Source organism: Artemia franciscana, chromosome 2 (genome assembly GCF_032884065.1).
Source record: "Artemia franciscana chromosome 2, ASM3288406v1, whole genome shotgun sequence".
Lineage (NCBI taxonomy): Eukaryota > Metazoa > Arthropoda > Branchiopoda > Anostraca > Artemiidae > Artemia > Artemia franciscana.
Genome location: NC_088864.1, coordinates 25,368,687 through 25,392,985, shown reverse-complemented (window position 1 = coordinate 25,392,985; position 24,299 = coordinate 25,368,687). Strand labels below are relative to the sequence as shown.

At 35.1% G+C, this 24,299-nt stretch overlaps 1 protein-coding gene across 1 annotated transcript in view; it reads left to right on the top strand.

The window, feature by feature from the left end:
- The window catches only part of LOC136039264 (TWiK family of potassium channels protein 18-like), a 113,599-nt gene that overhangs the window by 52,472 nt on the left and 36,828 nt on the right, over positions 1–24,299 (top strand). Inside the window, exon 3 of the mRNA XM_065722840.1 lies at positions 558–776. Coding sequence (XP_065578912.1) covers positions 558–776 — 219 coding nt within the window. The remainder of the gene's footprint in view (positions 1–557; positions 777–24,299) is intronic.

The window sequence follows — 24,299 nt, the reverse complement described above, 5'->3', positions numbered from 1 at the left end:
TCAAGCATTTTCTTCTACACACTTCAAGGTGGAGCTAGGTACTCTATCATTTGTGAATCTTGAGACCACAGTGCAGAATTCCGGTATTTTCTTACTGGCGATTCATAAGTAAAAAAAAACTTTGCAGTTATTGAGAATTCAAATCTCAGATTCTGAGTTTTTTTTTATTTGATAAGAACTGTTATGAACGCAATTCACTATGTATTTTTGGATTGTATTACAAGCTTGCTCGTACTTTTTAAATCCAATAGAAAATTGTTCACATGACGATTTATCAAATAGCTTCTTCAGTTCAATTTGCAATTTTGAAATTCTCCCTCCAGCAAGATTTGTTCTTAAAAAGCCAGGTCTAAATCCTTATAAAGGAGTTTTAACCTTGCCATAACAAGAAATTTATTCATTTCTCTATTTAGCAATAAATTAACCTCAAATATTCTTCATGACACACCGAGGCAAACATAACACAAAAATTAATGCCAAAATACATATGATCATAACATAGAATCAAATAATTGTACAAAAGTTTCCAGAAATATAATTAAAATCTTGTTTTTCAGATAGCCGTAGAACTTCAGTTTTCCTGTTATGGAATATCACCTCTCATTTGAATGTTCTTGAGAAAGATAGGTGGACAGAAAGTGTTATTTCGGTTCTTGGGCATTTTGAGAATAGTGTGATTCATGCAACTCGAAAGGGATATTCCGGAGTAATTCCCAGTGTTCGATGGTCTTTCCCTCAAGCCCTTATGTTTTGCTTAGCAACTTTCACCACTATCGGTAGGAATTATATTTTCTTATCATAAGCTTAGAATAGATCAGAGATTAATATATGGCAGTTTCAGAAAGCTATCTGACTAAGCCCACTTCTTTTTTATTTTTTATTTTAGTTCTTAAGTGGATTTTTACTTTGTAATTTGAGAAGGATATTTCTTGAAAATAAAGATTATTGCCAAAATGATAAACAAAGCCATTTCATCTTCAAATACTAACTAAATCGTTTGGACCCATTTTGACCAAGTTGGCTCTGAATTAACTTTAGCCTCCTCTTGAGGAAGCACTACTACTCGCTACTACTCGCTATAGAAGTAGTAGTTGTAGTGATAGTTGTGGCAGTTGTATTGGTACTTGAGGTAGCAGAAGTTGCAGTAGTAGTAGCTTGCAAATATTGCCTTTTTGGTCAATTAATAATCTCCCTTTACATTTCCTGAAAATTGCAAATAAATGTACTCAGTCATTCCTAAGTTCCACTCTTTCGACAACCCATATATAAATAACATGTGTTGGCCGGATTTTACCCCCCCCCTGTAATTAATTACCCCCTCCCGGAAAGTACCATCGCGGAAAGTAACTCCCAGAGAAAATACCCCCCACGGAAAATAATCCTCCGCAGAAAATACCCACCCGGAAAATACCCCCCCCCCAGAAAATGCAATAACAATAAAAATTTGTTATTGGGAAGTATGCAGACATTTTTTGGAGGGAGGAGTTTGTGCTCGGGATGGATTTCTATTAGGGAGAGTCTAAATTGGGGAGGTAAATTTCTGGGGTGGGGGTGAATTTTTATCCGCTATGCCCCTATGCCCGAAACACCGGGAGGTCATATCAACTGTAGATGCATTGTTATATGTTCTTTAAACTACTCTAAGCAGCATTGCTATCTAAAAATTTTAGTCAGATTCGTTTGATGAAGAGGGGTAGTCAGGAGGAGCTAGTTGCCCTCCATCACTTTTGACTCTTAAAAGGGATTTAGAACTTCTAATTCTCAACCAAATGAGCCTCCTCTAACGTTAATACAACCGTCCCTTCCATAAAAACCTTAAATGCCCCGGGGCATAATTTAGAACCCTTGCCTTCAGGCTCTGGGGGTTTGTTTCAACCCCAAGGCCTTGCCATATGATATATGGACTACTTTGAATAAACCGGCTGTCTCTAAATTTCTATTAGATGTATTTCGGGACACAACGACGTTTTTATGTGTGGGAGGGGGAGGGAAGCTGTCCTAAGATCACTTCAACTCTTGAAAAGGGCACTACAGGTTATAATTACGACCATATTTTCGAGACAAACCTTATATGCCCCCAGGGCATAACTTACAACCCTTGCCTTGAGGACTGTAGGGGGTTGTCATCCTTAAAGACATAATTTCCAGACCTTTCAACTACGGTGAATAAAATGGATATCTCAAAATTTTGATTGTAAGTATCTGAGAAATGATAGGCGTAGGGGGAGTCATTTGCCTTCCGTTAATTTTGATTAATAACAAGGGTATAGTCCTCTGAATTTCCAATCGAGTGAGCCCTTTTTGAACTTTCTATTAGAACATTCTCTATAAAAAAACCTTATATACCCCAAGGGCATAACTTGCAAACCTTGCCCCGAGGGTTGTCGGGTGGGGGGTTGTCATCTTTTGTTCAACTACGTTGAACAAAATGGCTATATCAAATTGTTTATCAGAAGTGTTTGGGGAAATGACTGCCTCTCAATTTCCAATCGAATGAGCTCTTTTTGAAGTGTCTACGACAACTCTTTTTGTAAAAATCTTAAATACCCCCCCCCCGGGGATAACTTACAACCCCTGCTCTGAGGGCTGTGGGGGGTTGTCATCCTCTAAGACGCAATTTCTGGAAATTTGGACTACGCAGAACAAGATGGATATCCCAAAATTTCGATTGGATTTGTTTGGATAAATGTGGACGTGGGAGGGGTTAGTTGCCCACTAATTACTTTGACTATTAAAAAGGGCACTAGCTCTTTTAATTTTTCATCGAATGAGCCCTTTTTAAAGTTTCTATGACAACTCCTTCGATACGAAGTGCCCTGGTCTCAACGCACACACACAAAAAAGAAAATTATACATTGTGCCAAAATCGTTCTTTGCTTAGGCTGAACTATTGCGCTGCTAAAAACAAGAGATTGGAGGGCAAGCAGCCCTTCTCTCAAGTCTATTCATTTTCCAAACGCATCCAGTAAAAATTTTGAGACAGCCATTTTGTTCAGCGTAGTAGAACGGTCCAGCAACTATGTCTTTAAGGATATTAGGTATGTCGAACCCCCACAATCATGCAAGTGGTCCATCAAGCTTGAAAACGAAATGTTGCTTTAAAATAAATAAAATGCATTATGTTAAATGGCTGCCAGTAACACTTCAGCATATGTATAAACTTTACGATACGCGAAAGTTTTTTTTTTTTTATTTTAGAAAGTTGAGTTGTGAGGAAGAGTCAAACTTTAGTTTAAACAGCGACGCGTTGAGGAGGAGATGGCATTTTCCATATAAGGAATAATTTCTGTTCTTTTTAAGTTTTAAAGTCTCCTTACTTTCAGTTGAAAAAAAAACTTTAATTTTATTTTATTTAATTTCTGAACGTTTTTGAATTGATAAAGGTTTTGATTTCAACTCACCGTACATGAATAATTGAAACAAATTTGCATATTAATTTTACTTTTTATTTTGGCCAAGGGGCTTTTTCAAAATTTAGATCGGACGACTTTGAGAAAAAGTGGCGGGGGAGGGGGCCTAGTGGGAATTGCTCTCTAACTTTTTTGTTATTTAAGAAGGGCACTAGAATTTTAATTTAATTTATGAACGTTTTTATTGGTAATAAGTATTACCTATATGAGGGGGTTCGCCCTGTCGTTAGTACCTAGCTCTTTACGTTAAACTAGTTTCGTTGATCCCTGAATTACAAAGGGTCTAATTAGAATAAATAGCTCTTATGAAAGTACTAAAAAACTTTAGCGTAAAAAGCAAGATATTGGCGAGGTGGCAAACCCCCTCATATATGTATTAATTTTGGTTTGTTTTAAGTTTTAATGTTGCTTCTTACTTTTAGTTGAAAAAACATGTTTTTTTTTATTTGATTTATGATTGTTTTTTAAATGTTGTTGTGAAACCCGGTGCCCCCTTCAAGGAAAATTCCCTTCTCATGTGAAAATTTCCTCCCTGGAAAGGCCCTCCCAAGTAACCTTCTGCCCCCAAACCTTCCCCTCCACCAGAAAAAATCCCCCTGAATACGTGTGCATACTTCCCAATAACCAATACTATATGCAAACAATGTCTAGAGTTCACAACTTGCAGCCCTTCCACCAGGGACTGCGGGGGATTAAGTCATCCTCAAAGACATGATTATTAGATTTTAACGTATGCTAAACAGAATGACTATCTCAAAATTTTTATCGGGTGGGAGGGGGCCTGGTTGCCCTCCAATTTTTTTGGTCGCTTAAAAAGGGCACTAGAAAATTTCAGTTCTAATGAGTCATCTTGCAGTATTCAATGACCACTTGCTCGATACGATCATCCTTAGAAAAAAAAAAAAAAACAAATACGCATCCGTGATCTTTCTTCTGAAAAAAATACAAAATTCCTTATTTTCAAACAGTTCGTGGTAACGAACGGTAGTGCGGAGCGACCCGGCTCAATAGTAAACGAAACTCTAAAAAATGGAATGTTTATACTAACAGATATATCAAAATAATCGGATTTTCATGCTGATTTTAAATATATAAGTTTCATCAAATTTAATCTTACTCATCAAAAGTTACGAACCTGAGAAAATTTACCTTGTTTTGGAAAATGGGGGAAAAACCCCCCTAAAATCATAGGATCTTAACGAAAATTAAACCATCGCATTCAGCGTATCAGAGAACCCTACTGTAGAAAAGTTTCAAGCTCCTATCTACAAAAATGTCGAACTTATTATTTTTTGCCAGAAGACCTATCACGAGTGCGTGTTTATTGGTTTGTTTGTTTGTTTTTTGTTTTGTTTTTCCAGGGGTGATCGTATCTACCAAGTAGTCCTAGAAAGTCACGAGAGGGCTCATTCTAACGAAAATTAAAAGTTTTAGTGCCCTTTTTAAGTGACCAAAAAAATACGTGGGAGATATTTCCTTGAAGGAATTTGTCAATTTAGAAGAAAAATTCCATGAAGGGGGCAAAGGGTTTTCTTGCATTATTTAAAAAAAAATGAAAAATTAATATGAAAAAGTGTTTTCAACTGAAAGTAAGGACCAGCATTAAAACTTCAAACGAATAGAGATTATTACGCATGGTTTATCTCATCCAAAATACCTTGTTCTTTACGCTAAAGTATTTTTAGTAATTTCAACTATTTATTCTACAGCCTTTGTTGTTCAGGGGTCGTTCTTAAAGAATTGGGACAAAATTAAAGCTTTAGTGTAAAGACCAAGGTATTAATGAGGTGGCAAACCTCTTCATATAGATAATAAAAATATACGAATCTAGTAGTTCGTTACGTAAGTTAATTTGTAAGTTGTGTATATTTTTTACTAATAAAAATGTTCGTTAAAAATTAAAAATTCTAGTCGCCTTTTAACTAGGCCTCCTCCCCCATCCTTTTTCTCAAAATTGTCTGATCAAAATTAAGAGAAATCCATTTAGCAAAAAAAAAATTATTACACAAATTTCGTTTTAATTATTCATTTGCGGAGAGCCGAAATTAAACATGCATTAATTCAAAAAGTTCAAAAATTAAAAAAAATAAGTTTTTTTTAACTGAAAGTAAAGAGCGACATTAAAAATTAAAACGAACAGAAATTACTCCTTATATGAAAGGGGCTGTTGCCTCCTCAATGCCCCGCTCTTTACGCAAAAGTTATTTACTGTTTTTTAAAGTAGAATTGAGAGAAAGATTCAAACTTTAGCGTAAAGAGCGGGGTGTCGAGGAAGGAAAAGTCCATTTCATACACGGATTAATTACTGTTCGTTTTAAGTTTTAATGTCGCTCCTTACTTTCAATAAAAAAACTTGCTTTTTTATTCAATTGCAGATAGGAGCTAGAAAAATCTACAGTGTGGTTCTCTGATGCGTTGAATCTGACTGTATGATTTTCATTAAGATTATATGACTCTTAGGGGGGTCACCCTTTTTTAAAATAAGGCAAATTTTCTCAGGCTCGTAACTTTTGATATGTAAGTCTAAATTGATGAAACTTATTTATTTGAAATCAGCATAAAAATCCAATTCTTTTTATGCATCTATTGATGTCAAATTTACGTTTTTTTTTTAGTTTTGATTACTATTGAGCCGGATCATTCGTTACTTGCAGTTCGTTAGCACGAACTGTCTGAAAACTGAAAAGATATACAATATTTTTTTTTTCCATGAAAAATACTATGTAAAAAAAAATGAATCGAAATTAATTTGAAAACTTTTTTCACGAGACAAGTTTTTCCAAGAAAAGTAAAGAACTTGATTAAGTCAATAATAATGATCTTAAGCATTAAACTACCCAAACAAGAGCTAAGAGCTCATATGGCACTTGTGACGAGGCGAGAAGAGCTAAGAGCCAAGAGATCATAGTGTATGAGCTCTAACAAAATTCTATGAATCATTAGATTGATTTAAAAAGGAAAATAAGAGGCTTAATGCCGGTCAAGATTTAAAATAAGAGCTCTGAGTCACAAAGTCCTTCTAAATATCAAAATTCATTAAGATCCGATCACCCACTCGTAAGTTATAAATCCCTAATTTTTTCTAATTTTCCTCTCCCTTTTGCCCCCCAGATGGTCGAATCTGGGAAAACGACTTTATCAAGTCAAATTGTGCAGCTCCCTGACACGCCTACAAATTTTCATCGCCTTAGCACGTCCAGAAGCACCGAACTCGCCAAATCACTGAATCCTCCCCCAAACTCCCCCAAAGAGAGTGAATCCAGAACGATTCTGTCAATCACGTATCAAGGACATTTGTTTATTCTATCCACCAAGCTTCATCCCGATTCCTCCACTCCAAGTGTTTTTCCAAGATTTCCCCCTCCAACTCCCCCCAATATCAAAAGATCTGGTCGGGATTTGAAATAAGAGCTCTGAGACATGAATTCCTTCTAAAAATCAAATTTCATTACGATCCGATCATCTATTCGTAAGATAAAAATACCCCAATTTTCATGTTTTCCAAGAATTCCGGTTTCCCCCTCCAACTCCCCCGAATGTCACAGGATCTGGTCGGAACTTGAAATTACAACTTTAAAGCACAAGATCCTTCTAAATATCAAATTTCATTAAGATCTGGTCACCCTTTCGTAAGTTACAAATGCCTCAATTTTCAAAATTACCCCCCCCCCAATTCCACCAAAGAGAGCATATCCGGTCCAGTTATGTCAGTCACGTATCTTAGACAGGTTTCTATTTTTCCCATCCAGTTTCATCCTGATCTCACCACTTTAAGTATTTTACAAGATTTCCGGTCCCCCCAACTGCCCCCCCCCCAATTACGCTTGATACGGTTGAGATTTAAAATGAGATATCTGAGTTACGAGGTCCTTCTAAATATGAAGTGTCATGAAGATCCGATCACTCCTTCGTAAGTTAAAAATACGTCATTTTTCTTATTTTTCAGAATTACCCCCCCCCCACCCCCAATTGAGCGGATCCGTTGCAATTATGTAAATCACGTATGCAAGACTTCTGCTTATTTTTCCAACCAAGTTTCATCCCAATCCCTCCAATCTAAGCGTTTTCCATCACTTTAGGTTTCTCCACCCCAAACTTCCCCCAATGTCACCAGATCCGGTCAGGATTTAAAATAAGAGCTTTGAAACACGATATCCTTCTAAATATAAAATTTCATGGAGATCCAATCACCCGTTCGTAAGTTAAAAATACCTCATTTCTTCTAATTTTTCAGAATTAACCCCCCCCCCCCCAACTACCCCAAAGAGAGCGGATCCGTTCTGGTTATGTCAATCATCTATCTAGGACTTGCGTTTATTTTTCCCACCATGTTTCATTCCGATCCCTCCACTCTAAGTGTTTTCTAAGTTTTAGGTTTCCCCCTCCCAACTCCACGCCCCCGTCACCAGATTCGGTCGGGATTTAAAATAAGAGCTCTAAGACACGATATCCTTCTAAACATCAAATTTCATTGAGATCCGATCACCCGTTAGTAAGTTGAAAATACCTCATTTTTCTAATTTTTAAGAATTACTCCCCCCCCCCCTCAACTACCCCAAAGAGAGCGAATCAGTTCCGATTATGTCAATTATGTATCTGGGACTTGCGCGTATTTTTCCCATCAAGTTTCATCCCGATCCCTCCACTCTAAGTGTTTTCCAAGATTTTAGGTTCCCCCCCACCTCCCCCCAAAGTGATCAGATCCGGTTGGGATTTAAAATAAGAGCTCTGAGACACAATATCATTCCAAACATCAAATTTCATTAAGATCCAATCGCCCGCTCATAAGTTAAAAATACTTCATTTTTTCTATTTTTTCTGAATTAACCGGCCCCCCACTTCTCCCCCTCCCATATGGTCAAATCGGGAAAACCACTATTTCTAATTTAATCTGGTCCGGTCCCGGATACGGCTTCAAAATTGCATCGTCCTAGCTTACCTGGAAGTGCCTAAAGTAGCAAAACCGGGACTTTAGGTTTCCCCCCTCCAACTCCCCCTAATGTCATCAGATCCGGTCGGGATTTAAAATAAAAGCTCTGAGACCCAATATCATTCCAAACATCAAATTTCATTAAGATCCAATCACCCACCCATAAGTTAAAAATACTTCATTTTTTCTATTTTTTGCGAATTAACTGGCCCCCCACTCCCCCCCCCCAGATGGTCAAATCGGGAAAATGACTATTTCTAATTTAATCTGGTCTGGTCCCTGATACGCTTGCCAAATTTCATCGTCCTAGCTTACCTGGAAGTGCCTAAAGTAGCAAAACTGGGACCGACAGACCGACAGACAGACAGACAGACCGACAGAATTGGCGATTGCTATATGTCACTTGGTTAATACCAAGTGCCATAAAAATCAATATCATTAAATAAATGAAACTCATAACGAACAGAAATTACAATAAATAGCCTAATCGAAGTCAAAACGAGCAAACATTAACATGAATAAGGCTGTTAACCACTATGCCTTCTCTAGTCCAGAACACAAGTCACGTACTACCGAAAACAAAATTCGTTTGAAATGTTTTCATCTTTCTTACTTTTATAAATGAAAATTATCAACAGCTTACCGAAGAAATGTCAGTATAGGTCAATTTAACTGACAATCCACGGTCATTTGTTTATTTGTTTTTTTTTTCTGTAAAGAGCAAATTATGATCCTGTCTCGAAAATGGTTAAATAAAAAAAAAACAAGTTTTTTCAACTGAAAGTAAGAAGCGACATTAAAATTTAAAACAAACAGAAATTACTCTGTATATGAAAGGGGCTATTCCCTCCTAAACGCCCCGCTCTTTACACTAAAGTTTGACCCTTTCTTACAAATTTACTTTTTTTAAAAATAAAAAACTTCAGCAGAAAGAGCGGGGCGTTTAGGAGGGAACAGCCCCTTTCATATACGGAGTAATTTCTGTAAGTTTTAATGTCGCTCCTTACTTTCAGTTAAAAAAATTGTTTTTTATTTAATTTCTGAACATATTTAAATTAATACAAGCTTTGATTTTGGCTCGCTGCACATGAATAATTAAAACCAAATTTGCATATTGATTTTTTGTGGCTAAACGGCTTTCTCATAGTTTTGATCGGACGATTTTGAGAAAAAAGGGGTGGGGTAGGAGGCCTTTTGGCCCTCCAGTTTTTTAGTTTCTTAAAAAGGCAACTAGAACTTTTATTTTTTTTATGAACGTTTTTATTAGTAATAAATATACAAAACTTAGGAATTAACTTAAGTAACAAGCTTCTATTTTTTATTAAGTATATGAGAGGGTTCGTATATTTTTATTACGTATATGAGAGGGTTCGCCCCCTCGTCAATACCTCGCTCTAAAGCTTAAATTTTATCCCAATTCTTTAAGAATGATCCCTGAATCACAAAGGTCGTAGAATAAACAGTTGAAATTACAAAAAATACTTAAGCGTAAAGAGCGAGGTATTTAAGAAGAGATGAACCTTCTCAAATGCGTAATAATTTCTGTTTGTTTTAAGTTTTAATGCTGCTCCTTACATCCAGTTAAAAAAAAAATTTCATATTTATTTTTTCATTGTTTTTTTAAGAATGCTAGAAAATCCTGCGCCCTCTTCATGGAATTTATTTTCCCCATAATAAATTATCCATGGAACCCACGTAACCCCCTTCCCTCGACACCCCTACCACCAATCAGAAAAATCCCCCTGAAAACGTCTGTACACTTCCCGATAACCATTTCTATATGTGAACAATGACCAAAGCTTGTGACTTGCAGCCCCTCCCCCGGAGACTCTGAGGGAGTAAATCATCTCAAAAGACATAGTTATTAGGTTTTTTGACTATGCTGAACTAAATGGCTATCTCAAAATTTTTATCCGTTGAATTTGGGGGAAAATGAGCGTGGGAAGGGGCCTAGGTGCCCTCCAATTTTTGGTCATTCAAAAAGGGCACTAGAACTTTTAATTTCCGTTAGATCGAGCCCTTTCACGACATTCTAGGACCATTTGGTCAATACGATCACCCCCGGGGAAAAGAAAAAACAAACAAACAAATAAACACGCACCTGTGATCGGTCTCCTGGCAAAAAAATACAAAATTCCACAATTTTGTAGATAGGCGCTTGAAACTTCTACAGCAGGGTTGTCTGATATGCTAAATGTGAAGGTGTGATTTTCGCTAAGATACTATGACGTTTAAGGGGTGTTTCTTTCTATTTTTCAAAATAAGGCAAATTGTCTCAGGCTCGTAACTTTTGATGGGTAAGACTAAATTTAATGAAACTTATATATTTATTATCAGCATAAACATCCAATTCTTTTGATGTATCTATTAGTAGGAAAATCCCGTTTTTTAGAGTTTTGGTTACTATTGAGCCGGCTCGCTCCTTACTACAGTTCGTTACCACGAACTTTTTAATAGTGGTTATCAGCTTTACCCGTGTTAATTTTGGATTATTTTTACTCTGACTAGGATAATTATTGTAATTTCTGTTCGTTTTCAGTTTCATTTATTTATTGATAGTGATTTGTGGTAAAGTTACGCTTGTCAGATTATTTGACTTTATTTTTGCTCATTTTTTACTTAATGGAGCTCTTTACGTTTCTTTCAAAAAATTTTCTTGTGGAAAAAAGTTTTTCAAATTACTGCAAACTACGTGTAAAGTTCAAAACTTATAGTCCTCCCCCTTTAGGGTGTGCTGGTCGAGTCATTCTCAAAGACGTAATTATCAGATATCTCGACTATGCAGAACAAAATGACCCTTTTTGGAAAATCTGTAAAAAATTTCCAGGCACGCAGCTTTTGATGGGTAACAATAAAGTAAATTTTAGTGGAATCAGCATATTAAGCCAATTTTTTTGACACGTCTATTGATATCAAACTTTAATTTTTAGAGTTTTGGTTACTACTGAGCCGCGTCTCTCCTTATTTATAGTTGATTACCTCGAACTGTTTGAAAAACCGAAAAGATAAAAAAAAAACAATTCCATGAAAAAAACTATGTCAATAAAAAACGAACAGAGCTTAGAATATATTCTCCAAGTGATTAGATGTAGAGGATAAATAAACTGTACCCTCCAAGTTGACCCGAAAGACTTTTCATCGTAATTTAAAAAATTCGGGTCTAAATATGCAATGCTGGATATTTCATGTACCACCTTCTCTTACAAAGCGATCATTTGGCCTCTCCCCCAGTAGCGAGTCTATGGTCATGCAATATTGTATAACTGTCTACGTTATTGTAAAAACGCTGTGTGATAATCGTTCATTATGTATAAAGTGTGCACCTGAACTGGTAAATGTTTAGGGACGAGCGTACCCCAGAGACAATTTGGTCTTTGTGTTGCCTCTGGGGAATTGCAGCAATTTGAATTATTTCAAACTGTTTGACTTTCTCTGAATTTGGATCAATAGTATTTTTGCCCATATTGGTTCAAATTTTGTTCTACAGCGAAAATTGGCAGAAAGTAGACTGGTTTGATGTAACGTAAATGTGAGACGTAAATTCTTCAAAGTAAAAGTACATTCTCGTTTGAACAATACTCTCTGATATTCTGCAAACAATGATTCCATACAAACGCCAATTGTGAAGAAAGTTAAGGAAAAAAAAATCAAGCAAATAGGTCAACACTCATCTATGACTATCCATCTTGGGAAAATACTAAACGTATTAGTTGTGAATGTACGGGCTTGAAATTTATTGCCACTAGAATTTTTGAGACAACCTATTGCTTAGGAAGGCTTAAAATCCTTTAAAGTTTAAATATTTAAAGCACACGAAAGCATAAGTCTTCTGAGACATGGTTTCCGAACACTTTAAATCTACTGGCGCTTTTTTTTGTCAAGATCACTGCCATTTTTTTTTCGTAATTTAGTATGGAAATTTTTAATGGTAATTGTTTTGATGTGTCACTTAAAACCTAATAAGTTTACCTATTTTGAGTCAGTTTTAGAAACAGATTCTTTGAATGTATATTCCATAAATGTAATTTCGATTTCTACTGACAAAATTAATTCCAATCTTTCCGTCCACTAGTGTTGGCCGATACAAAATATCAATAACGATATATAGAAATATCGCACCAAACATTGATATCAAATATCGAAATTTAAATATTGATTTCACAAACAATATTTTCGGCTTTTTTTGTACTTACCGGTGAACATCCAGAAGAAAAGATCCAGCAGAGAAAATTGTTTTACAAATGGGCGAGAAGAAGAATAATGTATTCAATCCATTGACTCATCTATGGTGATACATAGCATGTAGAGCTCTATCCAGAAGTTGGCATACCCTGTTTGCCAACTATGTTTAGTGAAGACTCTCAAATGTTGCTGAGAACCTCCGAAAGGCATGGCTAGATATAACACCTTCTTGGCTTATAGGCCCTGTTCGGATCACACTTGTCACGATTGCAACATACTTCAATTCATTTTTCAAAAAATTATACATCACCCCTGATGATGTTCTCCAATTTGAGAGTAAAATAGCAAGAGAGATGGATTTGGCCTCACTGTATTCTGTATCAGCAGATGCAAGTGCCATGACAGACCCTGCGATTCAGCCACTACAGAATCAAGCCAGTTTTCGGGGACTACATGACGAAGTTCAATAGTCAATTCAAGCCAAGCTTCGTCAGCAGCTCTATCTGTCACAGCTTTCCAGATTTTCAGAAGGGAGTCTTTATTTTCAAGAAAAACTGATCCACTCAAGTCATGAAAGTCATGTAATATGGGTCTCAGAGATACCAATATAAACTTGTCATAAAATTAATGTCCGCGTCCGCCACCAATGCTCTTTCTGAAAGTGGATTCCAAGCCTTATCAGATAATCGTATAGTTCGTGGCAACAAACTGTAAGTAAGGAGCAGCTCGGTCAAATAACAACCGAAACTCTAAAGCACGGAATTTTGATAACAATAGGTACATGAAGTGAATTGGCTTTTACGACGACTCTAGATATTTAACATTCATCAAGTCTCATATACCCACCACAAGCCATAGAAGTCAGGGAAAAGTTTTATAACTTTTGAAAAAGGGCGAAAACACCCCTAAAAAGTAAAAACAAAATCCTAATAAAATTCGTACTATCAGGCTCGGCATATCAGTGAACCTTGCTGTAGGTTCAGTAGGGTTTTCTAGCTTCCATCTGAAAAAATCGGAAATTTCGTAATTTTTGCCAGAAGAAAGTTAACGTAGGCCCAATAGCCTTTTTTTGCCCGGGTGATCATATCGAACCAATGATCATATTAGATCGGGATAGGGTTTGCTCAAAGGACAATTACAATTCTACTTCCCCTTTTTTGTTACCAAAGCAGTGGGGCAGCTATTCCCAAAGTCATTCGATAAAAATTTTGAGTGAGCCATATTGATCAGCATAGATAAAAAGTCAAGTAATCATTCCTTAGTGAATTAAATAAAAAAAAAACTAATTTTTTTAGCTGAAAGTAAGGAGCGACCTTAAAACTTAAAACGAACAGAAATTACTCCATATATGAAATGGGTTGTCCCCTCCGCAATCCCTCGCTCTTTACGCTAAAGTTTGACTCTTTTGCCACAATTCTACTTTTTAAAGCAATTAAAAGCTTTAGCGTAAAGTGTTTGATAACACGGCCCTGCAAGTCCTTGGGGAAAAGGTTGTAAGTTATGAAATATATTCCACGTCTACATATAGTATTTGTTTTTGGGAAGTAAACAGACATTTTTTTTGGAGAGTTTATTTTCTGTGGGAGGAGTTTTTTGCAGTGGGGATTTTCACGAAGAGATTTTTCCATGACGAGGGAAGTTTCCGGGGTCAACTTTTAAAGGGAAACCATACACGGGGGAAAATTACCAGAATTTTTACACTGAATTCTTTTTATTTGAATTACTTTCTCTTTCCCAATTTAATTTTAGATGTGGAGATATACCGGGGAAATTGCCGAGGAAAAATTTTCAAGGGAGCTGAAATCGTCTGGGAGATTTTTCCGTGGGAGGGGAGCGGATTTTTCAGAGGAGAGATTCTTTATGGGGGAATTTCATGTGGGAGAAATTTTCCACTAATACCGGGAAAATTGCCGAGGAAAAATTTTCAAAGGAGTTGAAACTATCTTGGAGATTTTTCTGTGGGAGGGGGAGGGGGTTTTTCAGGGGAGAGATTCTTTATGGGGAATTTTATGCGAGAGAAACTTTCCATTGAGACATTGGGCCGGGAGAATTTCCAGGAAACACTTTCTGCGGCCGGAGAATTTCTGGTATGATTTGAAAAACAAATAGAGATTAAAAGAAAAACATTTTGTTTTTGAAAGAAAGTTTGGTCAAAAGAATTTTCTAGGCGGAATTGTATGGAAGAGGTTTTCTAGGGGAAATTTCAGCAGGGATAGAGTTGTCTGGGGGACTTGGAAAGTTTCTTACTTGGAAGAAACTTTCCAAGGAAGAATTTTCTTGGGGGAGGGAATTTTTCATGGAAAGAAAAAATGGATCATCTGACATTATTTGAAAAACGATTCAATAAAAAATTACTTTTACAACTAAAAGTAAGGAGCAGAATCCGGAATTATAACGAACTGAAACTGTCTCATGTATGAGGAGTGGGTCTCTCTCCTCAACACCTCGCTTTTTACGCTAATTGTAACTTTTCCCCAATTATTATAGAACAACTCGTGAATCAAAACAGCCGTTAAATTAGGGTAAGGAGATTTTTAAAATAAAAACAGAAATTCTTGTGTGAAGAGCGAGGCATTGAGTAGGGGTTATCCCCTTCATGCATAAAATAATTGTTCTTTTGAGTTTTGGTGTTGCTAAAAACTTTCAGTGGAACTTTTTTAATTTAATCGCTGAAAGCCAGAACCAACTTTCAAGGGACACTGTTGACACGTGGCTGGTTTGGAATAGCCAAAAAAAGCCAGTATCTTATTTTCCTTTATCCTCTTAGCCCGAGTAATTCTAAATCAGGGTTTTTGTAACATTCATTCATATAATGAAAGTTTTTTGTATTTTATTCAAAATTCAGAAAACATTGCAGAAAATACTCTTAAATTACAATTTTGTTATTCAATTTTGGCAAAACTTAAAGTTAATTTGAACTAAAAAAAAATGACCAGAAATATCGACATCAATATACCGATTATCGAATATCGATATATCGTTTGATGAAATTATCGCTACCACCCACTACAATGAGCATTAAGTTTCAGTTAATGCTCATTCTTTATTTGGTCGAATATCAAGGAAACTTCAGTTGAAAGATTAGAAGTGAGTCATTCCAATGCTTTACTCTTTCATATAAACAATTAGTATTAAATTGTTTATTTTGTCCACAGTTCGTGTCTGTAAAATATCTTTCACTAGTTCTTGGTGAAAGTGCTCTGATGCTAGCGTTTTCTTAAGATTAAATAAAAAAAACAAGTATTTTTAACTGAAAGTAAGTAGCGACATTAAAACTTAAAACGAACAGAAATTACTCCGTATATGGAAGGGAATTTTCCTCCTCAACGCCCTGCTCTTTATTCTAAAGTTTAACTCTTTCTCTTAACTCTACTTTTTAAAATAGTAAAAAAAAACTTTAGCGTAAAGAGCGGGCGTTGAGGAGGAAAATCCCCTTCCATATACGGAGTAATTTCTGTTCGTTTTGAGTTTTAATGTTGCTCCTTACTTTCAGTTAAAAAAACTTGTTTTTTTTATATTTAATTTCTGAACATTTTTGAATTAATGCATGCTTTGATTTTGGCTCTCCGCACATAAATAATTAAAACGAAATTTGCATATTAATTTTTTTTTGGCTAAATGTCTTTCTAATAGTTTTAATCGGAAGATTTTGAGAAAAAAGGAGCGGGGGAGTAGGCCTAGTTGCCCTCCAATTTTTTGATTACTTAAAATGCAACTGGAACTTTTAATTTCTTACGAACGTTTTCATTAGTAAAAAATATACGTAACTTACGAATTAAATTACGTAACGAACTTTTATATTCGTATGTTCTTATTACGTATTTGAGGGGGTTCACCCCCTCGTCAATACCTCGCTCTTTACACTAAAACTGGAATTTTGTCCCAATTCCTTAAGGATGACACCTGAATCACAAAGGCCGTAGAATAAATAGTTGAAATTACTAAAAATGCTTTAGCGTAAAGAGCAAGGTATTACGAGGAGGTAAACCCCTCATATGCGTAATAATTTCTGTTCGTTTTAAGTTTTAATACTCCTCCTTACTTTCAGTTGAAAAAACTTTTCATATTTATTTTTTCATTGTTTTTTTTTTTTAATAATGCTGGAAAGTCCTGCACACCCTTCATTGAATGTCTCTTCCCCCATGAAAAATTCCTTCATGGAAAGATCCTCCCACGTAACCCCCCCCCCCCCCAAACCAAGAAAATCCCCCTGAAAACGTCTGTACACTGAAACGTCCTAATAGTCATTAATATATGTAAACACCGGTCAAAGTTTGTAACTTGCAGCCCCTCCCACGGGGACTGTGGGGGAGTAAGAAAAATTTCCCAGGCTCGTAACTTTTTATGGGTAAAAATAAACTTGATGAAACTTATATATTTAAGATCAGCATTAAAATGAGATTCTTTTGATGTAACTATTGGTGTCAAAATTCCGTTTTTTAGAGTTTCGGTTACTATTGAGCCGGGTCACTCCTTACTACAGTTCGTTACCACGAACTGTTTGAAAATAGAAAAAAACGACTGTCATTTCAGGTTGGCATGTGGCAATTGGCTTAAAGTGCCTTGTGTACTCAAAATGAAATAAAGATCAAAGGCATAAATTATGTTACCGGTAAAATCATTATAATTATTTTCACCTCAATTATGTGAGGTATTTCACAATTTTTCCTTGAATATGCTGAGGGATCAATTGTTATCATTGCTTAGCAAAAGAGCGATTTCCGACGTGGAAATGGACTGTTATCTCCATAAATAGAAAATGAGCGTTAAATAGGTATAATCGTTTTAAGCTTACGAGGACATTGCTCCTTTAGAAATGATTCATGAAGAAGATTCAAAATAAATTTTCAAAATTTATATTTCTTTCGTATAACTTTCAGGCTGTCAGATTTTAACTTTTGCATACACACAGAGTCAATAAAGGTGGCTAAATGGCCTTTTATACCAAGTCAAAAATTATGTTTGTTACGAAATATGAACTTTTTGAAATACGTTTTGTTTTAAAAAATTATTAAAGGCCCTCAAGAATTTAGAGTAATTCTTGGGATAGCAGCAGTACCCTGTTTAGCGGAAATTTAAGTTTATTATATGGTTTGCCTTGAATATTACTTTTCAGTTCTGCTTGTTTAAGGTTTTATTTGTTCATTCATAGTAATATATCCTCGTTTTAAGTTTGACTTATTATTTGATTTTTTCTGACATGTGTGATGTAGATCCCCATGGGTACAAATATATCTTTTTCACCCTTTTCTTAAAAAACCCGTATTTTTTTTTACTGATAGGCTGTTAAAATAATTGTATATCAAGATCATTTACAAAAGAATTTCTGTTTTATTGTATTCAAATAAACTTGATCTCATTTTTTTCTTATAATATAGTTTAAGTTTTTAGAAATTCTTTTCTTAAACAGGTTCTTGAAAATATTTTAACACTGACTTTTGCTTAAGATGTAATACGTGATCATGTTCAAACAGTTCGGTGTAACAAACTGTAAGTAAGGAGCGACTGTGCTCAATTGTAACCGAAACTCTAAAAAACGAAACTTTAAAATCAAAAGATACATCAAAAGAATCAGCGTATTATGCTGATACCATATAAATAAGATCCATCAAGTTTATTGCTACCTATTAAAAGTTAAGAGCCTGAGAAAATTTGCCTGATTTTTGAAATAGGGGGAAACACCCTCTAAAAGTCAAGAATTCTTATGAAAATAACGCGTTCATATTCAGCGTAGTAGAGAACTCTATCAGAGTAATATCAAGCTCCTATCGGAAAAAATGTGGAATTTTGCTATTTTTGCCACTAGACAGATAACGAATACGTGTTTATTTATTTTTGTTTTTTCCAGGGTAATCATATTGAAATAATGGTTCTAGAAGATCAGGAAAGGGTGCATTTGAACGAAAATTGAAAGTTTTATTGCCCTTTTCAAGTGACCAAATGATTGGAGGGTAACTGGGCCCCCTCCCTCGCCATTTCCCCAAAATTTATCTGCCATTTTGAAATAGACATTTTTTTCAGTATAGTTGAAAGATTAAATAACTATATCTTTAGGTGTAAAAGGACCCCCCACAGTCTGTGGGGAGAGGCCTGTAAGTTATGAAATTCGCCCATTTTTTACGTATAGTGTCTATTAATCGGAAGTATTTTGTTATTTTAGGGGGGATTTTACTTGGGTGTGGATTTCTATAAAGGATTTTCCTTGGGGAGGGACCTTTCTGGGGGGAATTTTCCAGGGGAAATATTAAACTAGTGGGATTTGACAAAATTGCTATACGAAATTCTTTTTAATTGTCTTACATTCTCTTTGCCGAATTTTTCATGTGGAGATGTTCCAGGGGAATCATCCGGAATTTTTTTTTTCCGCGCGTTATGATTTCTGGGAAATAATTTCCAAGGAAGGGGGCATTTCCGAAGTGACCGAGAAACCGATTAGAGATTAGGGTCTTATTCAAGTGGAAACATGCTAAGGAGAATTTTTCAGACTGAATCGTCCGCAAGTAATTTTACAGGGAAGGAGGATTCCTATTGAGGATGGAACTGTCTGGATGGAATTTGACGGGGGAGGGGGTGCAATTTGTTGGATGAAATTTCCACAGTGAATTTTTTCGTGAGGGAGGGGGTATGTATCATAGAAGGTGAGCCAGATTTCCCAGAAATTTTTGAAAAATGAACAGAAATTATTCAACATATGAAGGGTTGCCCCCTCTTCAATACTTTGCTCTTTACACTAAAGTTTGACTGTTTGTCCCCACTTTTTAAGGCTACTTTTTGGCTACTGAAGCACGGGGCCGTTTAATTAAAATAGAAAGTTTTTTTTTAAATGTTCTAACACCCTTGGCGTAAAGATCAAGGTATTGAGGAGGGGACAGCCCTTCATATACAGAATATATCTGCCAAAATTATTATGCAAATTTTGTTTTATTTTTCCATGTACAGTGAGCCAAATTTGAACCTGCATTAGTTGAAAAACGTTCAGATATCAAAAATAAAAAAAAAAGATTTTTTAACTGAAAGTAAGGAGTGACATAAAAACTTAAACCGAGCAGAAATTATTCTGTATAGGATATATATATATATGTATATATATATATATATATATATATATATATATATATATATATATATATATATATATATATATATATATATATATATATATATATATATATATATTAAGACCAATTCAGAGAGTCAATAAGTCTTGTGAGCCTTAACAACCGTATAACACTAGAAAAGAGGGGTAAGAAGAGGGGTGGTTGACCCATCTGATCCCATTTGAGTCGTGTAAAGGGCACCTGAACTTTCAGTTTCCAACCGAATGAGCTAACTCAAAGTTTCTACAAACATCCATTTTTGTAAAGGTACCAAAAAAAATGTTAGCCGATATGGGAGATATATCACTCTTAACTAAACGAATAGTACTACATTGCCTCTGATATAAATGTTCGATGTTACTTAGATTCCTAAGACTGCTTTCAGCTATAGCAGTCAAGCTTTGGATGTTTTTAGATAAAAGATTATTCTTACATAAAAATGTGTATATTTATAACCAGTTCTTCCTAATACCAGACGATAATCATTAATTAGTTTCTGGGTAATGTTTTTTGGAGTGGATTGTAAAATACTATTGTTTCCTCCTACTAAAGCCAGGTGATAAACAATAAAGATTAGATGTTTTTATATTTGGGCACCCCTCTATCCACTTGGATTCGATTCAGAAGCCTTGACAAATAATCCTTTAAGAATTTAAGGCACAAGTTAGAAATGTCATTGTTTGACCCGCCCACTTTTAATAAACTCCGATATCTGACATTTTTATCTTCAACTTATGCCCGAAGAATGCATTCGTAGATTATCTGCTAAAGTCTTTTGCCTACGAACTATTCATTAAGATATTACGAACAGGAAAGTTTGTAAAATACACAATTCCGAGTCAACGATCCAATTGTTCAATCTCTTTCTTTTTCTGAATTAGTTATCAGATCCATGAGTATTCTTTATCCTTGGTTTTTTCCTCCAATAACTTTGAGCAAAGAGTAGACCAAGATTTAATGGTAAACAGGGAGGGGGGCAGGCCCCATGGCCTTGTTATAATGTAGATAACATTTATGCAGGATCCTAGTTAAAAAAATATTTATAAAATGCACACGATTATATTAAAATTAATTTAAAACTTTTTCAAAGAAGAAGTTTTTCAAATTAATATAAAAGAGCTGCGTTAAAATAAAGACGAGCAGAAATAAATTGAAATAGTAATTCGAACTTAAAAGGAACGGAAATCAATATTAGTGAATAAACGAAAGCCAAAAAAATTAAAGAAATGCGATGGGTAATCAAATAAAACCCAAAACGAAGAGAGTTCACACAAAACAGAAGTAAGAGGAAGCCTTCTGAAGGCCAGAGTGAAATTTGCGCTTACCATTTTTTTTATTCCTTGCAGTTTGTTTTTATTAGTCATGATCCTAAGAAAAAAGAAAAAAAAAATCACCATAATAACCAAGCCTACTAAAACCAACCAATGAAAGTAGACTCACTGTCTGATGCATAATAATATTCATCAAACATTCGTGGTAACGAACTGTAGTAGGGAGCGACCCGGCTCAATAGTGACTGAAACTCTAAAAGACGGAATTTTGATACCAATAGTTACATCAAGTGAATCGCATTTTAATGCGGATTTAAATATATAAGTTTAATCAAGTTTAGTCTTACCCATCAAAAGATACGAGTTTGAGAAAATTTGCCTTATTTTAGAAAATAGGCGGAAACACCCCCTAAAAGTCATAGATTCTTAGTGAAAATCACACCGTCGGATTCAGCGTATCAGCGAACCCTACTGTAGAAGTTTCAAGCTCCTATCTACAAAAATATTGTATTTTGTATTTTTTGCCTGAAGACAGATCAAGGATGCGTGTTTATTTTTTTGTTTATTTTTTTGTTGTTGTTTTTTTCCCTAGGGGTGATTGTATCGACCCAGTGGTCCTAGAATTTCGCGAGAGGGCTAATTTTAATGGAAATTAAAAGTTCTAGTGACCTTTGTAAGCGACCGAAAAAATTGGAGGGCACCTAGACCCCCTCCCACGCACATCTTTCCCCAAAGTCACCGGATGAAAAAATTTTCAGATAGCCATTCTGTTCAACTTAGTCAAAAACCTAATAACTATGGCTTGGGGACGACTTAATCCCCCAGAGTTCCCCGGGGAGGGGCTGCAAGTTACAAACTTTGACCATTGTTTATATATAGTAATGGTTATTATGTAGTGTACAGACGTTTTCAGGGGGAAATTTTTGCATTTGGGTGGGGATTTTTTTTTACTGTTTTAAAAAGTAGGCTTGTGACAAAGAGTCAAACTTTAGCGTCAAGAGCGGTGCGATGAGGGGTGGAAAACCCCTTTCATATACGGAATAACTTCTATTCGTTTTAAGTTTTAATGTCACTCCTTACTTGCAGTTAAAAAAAAACTTTTTTTTTATTCAATTACTTGAAGACTCAATAATTTTGGGTTTGTGAACGTAAAAAAGGAAATGTTTAAAAGTATTTCGTTTTCATTTAAGTGTAAATGATGCGCTGATTCTTTGAAGGCTTGGGAGGGGTGTTAGTCCTAAATCCTGTTTTTGGTAATTTCTGTTTAGTTATTTCTTAATGAGTCATTTTAATTTCTGTTTGTTGTAGGTCTCACTTTTTCATTGATAGTTATTTCTGTTCGTTTTAAGTTTAAAGGACTTTTTGACTTATTTCTGCTCATATTTTGTTTAAAACAGCTATTTTGTTTTAAAATAACAAATTTTGTTCACTTTTCACTTACATTGGTTACTTTTAATGGGTTAATAGAATGAATATTTGTTAGGTTTCTTCTCTCTCCCTGTTCCCTGCTAAGCTTCCTGTTAATTTTCATATTTTGTAAAAGTTTTCAACCTATTTTAATAATACTAATTTAACAAATAAATTATTAGTTTAATGCTATAGAGATTTGAATGGATGAGTAGACATAATATTGTTCAAATAAATGAATTGAAAATCTGCATAACTTTCGGCCCTCTATAGAGCCAAATTCATCTCGACTCCCATCCTGGTACGACCTTCAGTAGAGACGAATATTAATGGACCATTTCGTTATAAGGATATTGTATTTTTATATTCTGTCTTAGCTGTTTTTTGTTTAAAATAATCTATTTCAAGTGTCTTCTTGGCCAGGTTAACAATAAGAAAAGGATATTTTCCACTAGAATCAATAAGACTATAATTGTCTTCAAACATTTATTGTCCTTGATAAGCTCATCTTGCCCCCCCCCCCCCCCCAAACAAAAATTAAATTATACTTGATCCCCCGTCCAATACCCCCTCAAAGTTTCAGCTGGATCCATTAATAATAAAAATAATAATAATAATAATGATTTATTTCTTACCCACAACAACACTATAAAAGTATCAAAATGTGGAGTACAAACAATTAAATACACACAAAAAAAGCAAAACATAGAAAAAATGAAAAATAATGACAATAGAAATTTTTTACGTTAATACAAAAATTGAATAAACACACAAAGAATTAAATAAACGCAGTTAATTCGTACAATTAATCTTATCTGAGCTAATCGAAATCCATCCTTTGATAATCTGAATTTATGTAGTGTCTTTTGACATGGCTCGAGGTCTTTTTCAATATTCCTTGAAAATTTTAACTTCATACCCTTGGCTATTCCTGTGATATTGGAGATGCGTTCATTTGAAAGCCTGGATACGCATAGTATCTTTTGGCTAAGTTCAAAATTACCAGATGAATACCCTAAGCCGTTCATGAGAAATTAAAGATGCTCGATTTAACAACCTGGGTGCAGAAAATGTCTTTGGATTTAGTTCAACATCCCCCTCGTTACTTGAAGAAAGTTTCGATGCATTGATCGTTCTTGGGATATTACAGATACACCATTTTGACAATCTGGATGCGTATATTTTCTTTAAGTTAGTTCAACACAACCCTCAATATTTTCTGGAGGTTTCAAATTACCCTTTGTCGCTCCTGAGATACTTCAGATATACCTCTTTGACAATCAGGATGTGCATAATGCCTTTCGAAATATTTCAAAATCTCCTGATAGTTTCAATTTAACACTGTTAACCGTTACTGAGATATCGTAAGTGTGCCCTTTTGAGAAACAGGATGCATTTAGTGTCTGTTGATTTAGTTTAATAGCCTAAACTTTCTATGAAAGTTACAACTTACTACTCTTATCCGTTATTGAGATGCTGGGGATATGCCATTATGGTAACCATGATGTGCTTGGTATCTTTCTATTTATTTCAATATTCCTCTTAACATTTCCTGAACATTTGAAGTTGTTACCCTTAGCCGTTCCATAGATGCTGCGGATATACCCTTTCGACATAGGGTATGCACGTAGTTTTGTTTTTATTTAGTTCAGCATACTCATCAGCATTGAACTACGTTTTATAGCTTCAAAGACCGGCTAGAAAATTATCTAGTTCAGTGAATAGCTGCATTATTATGTTCATGTAACCGTTTTATTTTTATCTGCAATGGTGCGTCTTATATAATCTTCTGTTGTAAATAAGCCCATATGAAAGATTTCAAAACAAATTAAGCCTCTAAGCTTTAGCCAATAGCCACTTGATCCTAAACAACCGTCAGATTCGATAAAATTCAATTTTAATTCTTTTTGTAAAGCTTGATAATTTTCAAGAAATAAATCTTTTCTAAGGAATCAAGTCAGTTTTGCTCCAGATGCCTCTGTTAAGACAAAGTGAAGATATA